Here is a 9,909-nt window from a genome sequence, read left to right as displayed (position 1 = left end):
GGTAGAAAGAAACAGATGCGGTTCGGCAAATGAATGAGCGAGAGAGATTGTCTGAAGTATACATTTGTAACCTAATTAACAGGTATTGGTGGATTCTCCTCTGAACAACGTCCTCCTTCTTATACAGGATTCTTTTATGGAAAACATACTCCGTTACTTGTGAATCGGCGGGCTTTTCAAATTGGAAAGAAAGCTGATTATGATTTGGCGCTGGCTTCGAGAGAAGAGAACGTGCCCTCTCTTCTCTGCCTCTTGGGAACATATTAATCTTTTTTCTGCTATTTGCTCAAGTTACTCTCTATTTGATTATTCCGGAAGCCACAAGCCCCGGTTGGGGCGTAAGCCCTGAGTTTCATCATTGGGAAACAAAATAAGTTCCCTTTTTCTTACAGACCCACGGGTAGATACAGTTCAAAATGAACCGAGATCCAACCAGAACAGTTGCCTGACTGGAATTGTTAATGTGGAGCTTTTGCAACAAGGGAGTACGATATTAAAATAATACCTCAGGCGGTGTTCGTTATCAATGCGCTCACGGCGAAGAACGTTCATGAAATCCTGACAGGGCTTAATGAGGGCATTCGGCCCATCGAGTCTGAACCTCCCCTCCAAAGAGCATCTCGGATCCTTCAAACAGCTCATGTGTTCACTCCTCCTAAAGAGAGACTGTGTGAACTGTACTTTAGTAATCTAAAAGCAAATTAACGATGAAGTACGAAAGCATTTTTTCTATTAAACTCCTACGTCTCGGCGGGATGTCCAAATCTGAAGGAAGACGGTTGATGATTTCCCGCCTGCCTTCTCAGCAATGATCAGATAGTAGTCATGATTTGGAGATGCCGGTGTTGGACTGGGGTGTACAAAGTTAAAAATCACACAACACCAGAATATAGTCCAACCGGTTTAATTGAAAGCACTAGCTTTCGGAGCGTGATGAAGGAGCGTCCACGTGATGAACCTGTTCGACTATAACCTGGTGTTGTGTGGTTTTTAACAATGATCATACAGTTACAGCTGGTGGGAATGCCAAGGGAGACAATTAGGAGAGAGGGTCTTTAATCCGGAATACTCCACTACCTTCATATATGATGTACAAATTACATTTCAGTATGTTTTTTTCACTGCCGCTCAATGGGAATAACTCCCCGGCAATGCATTACTCACTGGTGTTTAATATGCTCGCTATCTCTCTCGGAATAAAAAGACTCTGTCTCGAAAAATTGACTCACTGGCGAGTCAATTTTTTTTTTGCAGATGTAAGTTAGGAAAGGGAGTAATGAAGAATTGTTTTTGTAATGGGAAAAACAAATCACCGAATACGAATTCACGTATTCTCCTCTGGCATGTTGGCGGGCATTTCAATTCAAAATAAAAGCGGCTGGTCTCTTGGCGCCAAATGTTCTCCACAAGCACAAGCCATGTTTACCACCACGATAAACAGTGAGGAGCGAGGGCTATTGTTGGGGGAATTCCTAATTGTGTAGTAAAATTACAAATCTCTAATATTGTATTATAATAAATTCTGCGATCACCGAAGACCTCGGTCGGTGTATTTTCATTGTCGCTGACTGACTCCAAATCAATATTTCACTCAATCTCCATTTACTTGTTCCTTTCATAATAACAATACTAATACATCGTTTCCTGCTCTCTCTGGATGGTTTAGTGGCTCTGAAAAGAGCCGTTGTGTTTTTCTGTTAGATTCAAAGTATATTTACGAACAACAGATTTGACTTAGTGCGGCAAGAGCAAATTACTGTTATGCTCTCAGGTCCCCTATCGCTTCCCGCTCTCTCTGGATAGTTTAGTGGCTCTGAAAAGAGCCGTTGTGTTTCTCTCTCTCTCTGGGTGAATGTGCAGGGCCGGCCAGGCCCCGTTTAGGCGCGCTCCCCGCGTATCCGGCGGGCCAACTGGATGTCTTTGGGCATGATGGTGACCCGCTTGGCGTGGATGGCACACAGGTTGGTGTCCTCAAACAGTCCCAACCAGGTAAGCTCGCTGGCCTCCTGCAGGGCCATCACCGCCGAGCTCTGGAAGCGCAGGTCGGTCTTGAAGTCCTGAGCGATCTCTCGCACCAGGCGCTGGAAGGGCAGTTTGCGGATCAGCAGCTCAGTGGATTTCTGGTAGCGGCGGATCTCCCGCAGAGCCACCGTGCCGGGCCTGTAGCGATGAGGCTTCTTCACTCCGCCCGTGGCCGGAGCGCTCTTGCGGGCTGCTTTGGTCGCCAGCTGCTTGCGGGGAGCTTTCCCTCCGGTGGATTTGCGCGCTGTCTGCTTGGTCCTGGCCATTCTCTCCAACTCTCTATAACACACACAGGTTACTGCTGTCAATGCTGAGGCTGCTGCGGTGCTGCCTATTTAAGGGAATGGAGAGCCCGCCCTAGAGCTGCGATTGGATACAGCCCTGTCCCTCAACCCGCAGAGAAACAGCTCCGGAAGGCACAGAAAAGGCAGGAAAAGAATTGTTGAAGGCTGATTGGGTAACGTGAAATGACAGTTGGTCAGTTTGAAAATTCCCGCCGAATTCATCCTCACAAACCTTGAGATTAAGTTAACCATTGAAACGCAAAACACCATCCGTCTGCAACGAAGATAAAATTTAATATTTTATAGTAATTCTTTAAATTCTAGTTAACTGTCAGCGCGGACAGGAGGCGGGATCATTGCCTGATCTGTCTGTAACAGGCAGGAGGAAAGGCGGGTTTTAAAACAGCCCAGAAAAACTGAACAACCGAACTTGTACCGGCCGTGAATCAATCTAAACAACCCCGCCAATTTAAACATATTAAAGGCTAATGCAGTGTACACCGATAAAAGGGCAGAATCTCACTTAATCTGTTTTTTAAATCACCTTCCCTATTCTCAGGTCTCCAATTTCGTAAACCATGGCAAGTGTGTATTTGAGTGATTCAGATCAATTAATATGGAAGCTGGTCTGCGCTTGGCGCCGGGACAGGGAACATTGGATCCGGGCTCAGCTCTTTCCTGAGAGATGTGGGTGGCTCTGATAAGAGCCTTTGGGTTCAGATGGTTATATATTACACTGACTGGTTCATTTCTTTGCTGCTGTCTTGGTCACTTTCGCTTTGGGCTTGGCCTTGCTTTTAGCCGGTTTGCTGAGGGGTTTGGGGGCTTTAGGGCCCTTGGTCTTTTTCACCTTCTTCACGGGAGTCCGTTTCTTTGGCGCTGCTTTGCTCACCGCTTTCTTTGGCGGTGCCGCCTTCTTGCCGCTCGCTTTCTTGGCTGGGGATTTCTTGACTGTCGCTTTCTTGACCAGGGATTTCTTGACTGTCGCCTTCTTGGCCTGAGATTTCTTGGCTGTCACCTTCTTGGCCGGTGATTTCTTCACGGCCGGTTTCTTGGCGGCCGCTAATGTTCCCGCCTTCTTTCCCGCTTTTGCCTTGACTGGATTCTTTGGGAGTTTGAAGGAGCCGGAGACGCCATGGCCCTTGACCAGAACAAGGGAGCCGTTCGCCAGGCACCTCCTGATACTCATCTTGATTTGTGGGTTTCGCTTTCCCACATCGATCCCTCTTCTCTCCAGCCCCTTCTTTACAGCGGACAGAGACGCCCCTTTGCGATCCTTGATATCCCCGACAACCTTCAGAATCAGCTCTCCCAACCCGGGACCGGGTGTTTTCTTCCTGGGAGCCGCCGCCTTCTTCTTGGGAGCCTTGGCTTTGGTGGGAGCGGATGCTGGAGGAGCCGTTTCGGCGGCTGCACTGTCGCTCATGTTGAGAACTCTGCGCTGAATCTCTTTCTGGATCAGTCTGAACTGGGTCAGCAATGAAGCTACTGGGGGCGGCACTGAGCAACTTCAAGGCAGCGAGCGGACGGCGCAGGGACAACCTGCCGTCAGCTCCCTGCTCCTGCTGCCTCTCTGTGTTTCTCTAACGGCCTAAACTCTCCGATTCCTCTGAAATTCCGCATCTCCAGAGAACCAGGCTCGATCGCTCCTCATCCTAACACGGGAAGGTTTACGGCCGAAAAGTTTTCACTCGAATTGACGGCTCCGTTGTCGAGTTAAACGCATTTTGCTGCAGCACTGATGGCGCTCTCTGAGCTGAACGATGACATTGTCGCTACTTTTAGACCGAAATCTTGAAACTAACAAATGTATTGTCTTGAATTCTACCTTTGAGGTTTAGAAGGGGAGCAGAGGGATAACCTGAATTGCAAATACTTTTGAGTTACATAAGAGAGACTTGGAAATATCATAATATTAGCGCGCACACAAACACAGGTACGTTAGACTAACCGTCCGCCCTTATCCGACAGTCTCTCTGACACAGTATTCACATTCACACAGTCACACGCCGAAATATCACCAAATGTAAGTGTGGAAGGAGAGGATTTCTCCTCCTTTCAGCCTTTGCTGCGGTGTCCAGGGAGTTAGTTGTAGTTTTTCTCCTCATTAACTGTTATACTCTCATCAGCTCTACTGTTTACATCCTCAAAGATGGCCAGTCGGTTTGTCAAGCTTAGAAGACAGAACAGTGTGCACTGGAACATGCCCTTCATGTTCATGCTGTCTCTCGCAAATCCTGAATACTGTTGTGTCAAATGCTTTACAATTGAAACTTTCATTTTGATTTTTCCCTGTAGGCTGACTGGTCTATAGTTCCCAATTTTATACCTACCTCCCTTTTCCATTGGATTGCTTACACTAGCTAGCCACCAATATGTGTAAATTATTGCAGAGTTGAGAGAACATGACCACCACTGAATCCAGGTAAAAGTGAGGAGTACAGATGCTGGAAACCAGAGTTTAGATCAGAGTGGTGCTGGAAAAGCAGAGCAGGTCAGGCAGCATCCGAGGAGCAGTAAAATCGATGTTTCGGACAAAAGCCCTTCACCAGGAATCACCACTGCATCCAGTACTACGCAGCCCACTACATTAAATATTCTGTGACGGAGATGATCAAGGTTTGGTGTTTCCTAACCTTCAATCCTACCCACTTTCCCAACATCATTTCTCAAATAATACTGATTTGATTCAGTTTTTCCCTCTCAGTAAACTCCCCAACTTTACTACTTTGTTAGTTGTGTGAACATTTGTGAACAGAGAACAACATAATGTTAGAGATTTTTGAGACGTTTTTGTACCCCATTTTAAACTCCCCTTTTTTATGTTGTAAGTGACATATGGTCCTCTTTACCAACCTATTTCTCCCTTTACACATTTATTTTTGCTTCAACCAATTTTTTTCTTTCATGGCTTCTGCAACATTACTGTTTTCTTCATTTGCTCTTTGTTAGTCAAATCTCTTTTCCCTGCCATTGGCTGAATTTAGATCTGTTTGCAGCCTTCACATCTTTTACTATATATCCTCCCAAATTTTAGGCCTTTTCATTGGACCAAAAAGTATCTTGTATAGCCGTTTCAAATTTCACAATATCCTTTCCATGGGAGAGAAACCAGAATTGCACATAATATTCCAAAAGTGGCACAAACAATATTCTGTACACCCACAATGTGTTCTCCTAACTTACATACTCAAAGCTCTGACCAGTAAGGGCAAACATATAAATGCCTTCTTTGCTATCCTATCTAACTATAATTCTACTTTCAAGCAACAATGAATCTGCATTCCAACGTCTCTTAGTTCAGCAACACTCCACAGGACCTTAATATTAAGTGTGTAAGTCCTGCCCTGATGTGCCTTTGCAAATTGTTGCACCTCATATTGATTTAAATTGATCTCAATATGCCAATCCAGGGTCCAATCGCCCAACTGATTGAGATCCTGCTGTATTCTGAGGTAACCTTCTTTGCAGGCCACTACACCTCCAATTTTTGTGTAATCAGCAAACTTATTAACAGGTGCAACTGCACATCCAAATCATTCATAATAATGTGGAAGTGCTAGTGTTGGACTGAGGTGTGCAAAGTTAAAAATGACACAACACCAGGTTATACTCCAACAGGTTTATTTGTAAGTACAAGCATTCAGAGCATCGACACCTGATGGAGGAGCAGCACTCTGAAAGCTTGTACTTCCAAATAAACTTGTTGGACTATAACCTGGTGTTGTCATTTTTTAAGCTAAAAGCATTTATATAAATGATGAAAAACAGCGGACGCAGCAGTGATTCTTGCAGCACATCACTTGTCACAGGCCTCCAGTCTGAAAAGCATCCCCCCACCACCACCCTCTGTCTTTTACCTTCAAACAAGTTGTGTATCCAAATGGCGAGTTCTCCCTGCATTCCATGTGATCTAATCTTGCTAACCAATTTCCCATGGGGAACCTTGTCAAATGTCTTACTGAAGGCCATATAGATCACATCCACCACTTTGCCCTCATCAGTCCTCTTCCTTACCAATTAAAAAAGAAACTTAGTTGAGTTCGTGATACATGACTTCCCATGCAGAAAGCCATGTTGATTACATCTAAAATAATCCTGGCCTTTTGAAAAGATGTAAATCCTGTCTCTCAGAATCGCCTCAACTGTGTGCCTCCTGTCAATGTTATGCTCACTGTTCAATAGTTCCCTGGCTTTGCCTTACCACCATTATTAAACAGTGGCACCACGTTGGCCAACCTCCAGTCTTTTTGCACCTCAACTGTGACTATTGATGGTACAAATATCTCAGCAAGGGGCCCAACAATCACTTCCCTAGCTTATCACCGTGTTCCAGGGTACACCTGATCACGTGCTTTATGTTTAAAACCATCCAGTATCTCCTCCTCTGTATTATGAACATTTTTCAAGCTGTCACCATCTATTTCCCACATTCTACATCTTCCATTTCCTTCTCCTCAGTAAGAACTTGCTTAGTATCTCCCACATTTCCTGTTGTTCCACACAAAGACTGCCCTGCTAATCTTTGCTGGGCCCTTTTGTCCTTCATGTATTTATAAAATCTGTTTAAATTCTCCCTAACAATATTTGCCAATGGTATTTTATGTTCCATTTTTGCCCTCCTGATTTCCATCTTAAGTTTTTCCCTATTGCCTTTATACTTTTTGAAGGATTCAGTCAACCTCTGCTGTATTTAACTAATATATGCTTCCTTCTCATTGGACCAAAACCTCAACTTCTTTTCTCATCCAGCATTTCCTACACTTACCAGTCATGCCTTTCACTCTAACAGGAACATACTGTCTCTGGACTCTCGTTTTCTCATTGTTGAAGGCTTCCCATTTTCCAGCCATCCCTTTGCCTGTGAATATTTGCCGTCACTCAACTTTTGAAGATTCTTGCATAATACTCTCAAAATTGGCCTTCCTCCAAATTAGAATTTTAACTTTGAGATCTGGTATATCCTTTTCAATAACAGTTTTAAATTATGGTCACTGGCCCCAAAATGCTCCCCCACTGACACATCATTATATCCCAAGTATAGGTCAAGCTTTGCACCTTGGCTAGAAGGTACCTTCACATACTGAATCAAAAAATGTTCTTGTGCACGCTTAAGGAATTCCTCTCTGTTGAAACTATTAACAAAATGGCAGTCCCAATCTATGTTTGGAATGTTAAAATCCCTTACCATAACCACGCTAGTATTCCTGCAGATCTAAGATCTCCTTACAAATTTGTTTCTCAATTTCCTCATGATTGTTGGGGTGTCTACAGTCCAATCCCAATAAGATGATCAAACCTTTTCTTATTTCTCAGTTCCACCCAAATAATTCCCAGGAAAATCCTCCCTAAGTATATCTGTAAGCTTATCTCTTACCAAACACGTCACTCCCCATTTTCTCTTGCTGCCCGCCTCTCCCCATCGTTTGATTCCTGGAACATTAAGTTGCAGTTGTGTCCATTACCGAACCATGTCTCTGTAATTGCTATGATATCCCAAGACCAATCCCATTTTCCTAACCACCATGTCTCTGTAATTGCTATGATATCTCAAGACCAATCCCATTTTCCTAACCATGTCCTGAGATCATCCTTCTTCCCTATTAGGCCTCTTGAATTGAAATAAACACAGCTTAATTTATGGATCCTAAGTCATTCTCTTATGTTCCTCCTGCCCTGACTGTTTGACTTGCCAACTATACCAGTCTCAGATCGATCTCTTTCCTCACAATCTCCCTGGTTCCCGCCCCACACCTTACTAGTTTAATCCCTCCCTAGCATCTCCAGGAAATGACCCTGCCAGTATATTAGACCCCTTCCAATTCAGCTGCAATCCATCCTTTTTATACAAGTCACGTCTTCTCCAGAAGAGATTCCAATGATCCAAAAATGTGAACCCTTCTCCCCTGCACCAGCTCCTGACTTGGGCATTACTTTACTCTATCATCCTACTGCTACCCTCACTCGCTCGGAGCAGTGGGAGTAATCTACATGTTACTACCGGAGAGGACCTCCTTTCTAAATTCTTGCCTCTTCCTTATTCTTCCTTCGGAATCTAATCCTTTCCCCTTCCTATGTAGTTGGTTCCAGTGTTTACTCTGGCTGGTCCCTCTCAATTTTGTGAATATTGTGTACTCTGTCCAAGATATCCTTGATCTTGGCACCAGGGAGGCAACACGCTATTCTGATTTCTCGCTGTCGGCCGGAGAGACGTCTGTCTGACAAAGAGATTCGAGTTTTGTAATTTGTAAAAGGAGGACCTTCCAAATCGCGACTACTTCCATCTAAAACGAATTAAAGCAGCTGATGTCAGGGAACACCGCCTTGATATCGGACAAGTTCCCCTCCAAGGCACTCACGATACTGACTTGGAAATAAAACCGCTTTCTTTCACTGTCACTGGATCAAGACCCTGGAATTCCCTGTTCGTGGCATTGTGGGCAGCACATGGACAACGGCTGTTCCAGAAGGTTGCACACCACCGCCTTCTTAAAGGAATGGAGAATAAATGGTAGGCTCAGCCAGCGACATCCACGTTCCAGGAGTGAATAAACAAAAACAGCTGGGGTCTCTTGTTGTGGCATACAATACATCACAAGGTTTCTGTCTGCAGCATACATGACACTAAAATCTGTCATCCACTACAAATTAAATCGAGTCCCCAGCATTTTTGAAGTTGACTGGTTGTCTAAAGTAGGCAATTGGTGTACTAAATCCAATTTACATTTTAAATGTTACAAACCGGATAAACAATGACATCGTGCTTTTACATAATTTCAGCAGCCATATGTGACAAGTAGGGAATCATTACTGAGCACACAATATCAATATGAAAAAATAATATCATTAATTCAAATTATTAATACAGCTTCCTACAACATCATGAGATATACTTGATCAGGTCCAAGAGTTTGAGACACCTTTATTTTTTTTTAACGTCTCTAACACGGGTGGCACGGTGGCACAGTGGTTAGCACTGCTGCCTCACAGCGCCAGAGACCTGGGTTCAATTCCCGCCTCAGGCGACTGACTGTGTGGAGTTTGCACGTTCTCCCCGTGCCCGCGTGGGTTTCCTCTGGGTGCTCCGGTTTCCTCCCACAGTCCAAAGATGTGCAGGTCAGGCCATGCTAAATTGCCCATAGTGTTAGGTAAGGGGTAAATGTAGGGGTATGGGTGGGTTGCCCTTCGGCGGCTCGGTGTGGACTTGTTGGGCCGAAGGCCTGTTTCAACACTGTAATGTAATCTAATCTAATCTAAAAAACACCTCTTCTTTTGGCATGTGAACTGTTTTCATGATGTCAATATTTAATTCCCCAAGTTTCCTAGCCTCCACTCCTATGTCTCCAGGCATAGAATAGTAACTCTACTCACATATTCATATTACAAAGAATGACAGATTCAGATTGATAAATGCATTCATGCATTATCAAATCAGAAACTGATTGGGAGAGATTAAATATAAATTTATTAGTCATTAATAACTCATCTAGCAGAAACTTTCAGGGTTAGTCTTTTAGTTAGAATTAGAATGCATACAGTTTTGGAACAGGACCTTTAGCCCTGCAAGTCCACACCGACCCTCTTAAAATGATCTCAACCAGAG

The 9,909-nt window shown here is 44.2% G+C and overlaps 2 protein-coding genes across 2 annotated transcripts; both read right to left on the bottom strand.

Annotated features, from left to right (window-relative positions):
• Positions 1-1,702: 1,702 nt before the first annotated feature.
• Positions 1,703-2,318, bottom strand: LOC122544571 (histone H3-like). Its single transcript, XM_043683887.1, has one exon. It carries the CDS (start codon positions 2,286-2,288, stop codon positions 1,878-1,880), a length of 411 nt encoding a protein of 136 aa, XP_043539822.1. The 5' UTR covers positions 2,289-2,318; the 3' UTR covers positions 1,703-1,877.
• A 210-nt stretch (positions 2,319-2,528) lies between these two features.
• Positions 2,529-3,745, bottom strand: LOC122544530 (histone H1.2-like). Its single transcript, XM_043683843.1, has one exon. The coding sequence runs from the start codon at positions 3,730-3,732 to the stop codon at positions 3,052-3,054; it is 681 nt and encodes a 226-aa protein (XP_043539778.1). The 5' UTR covers positions 3,733-3,745; the 3' UTR covers positions 2,529-3,051.
• Positions 3,746-9,909: the final 6,164 nt, after the last annotated feature.

Source organism: Chiloscyllium plagiosum, chromosome 50, assembly GCF_004010195.1.
Source record: "Chiloscyllium plagiosum isolate BGI_BamShark_2017 chromosome 50, ASM401019v2, whole genome shotgun sequence".
NCBI classification, from domain to species: Eukaryota; Metazoa; Chordata; class Chondrichthyes; order Orectolobiformes; family Hemiscylliidae; genus Chiloscyllium; species Chiloscyllium plagiosum.
Note: the sequence above shows the minus strand (reverse complement) of the source record. Positions and strands in the feature narration are given on the sequence as shown.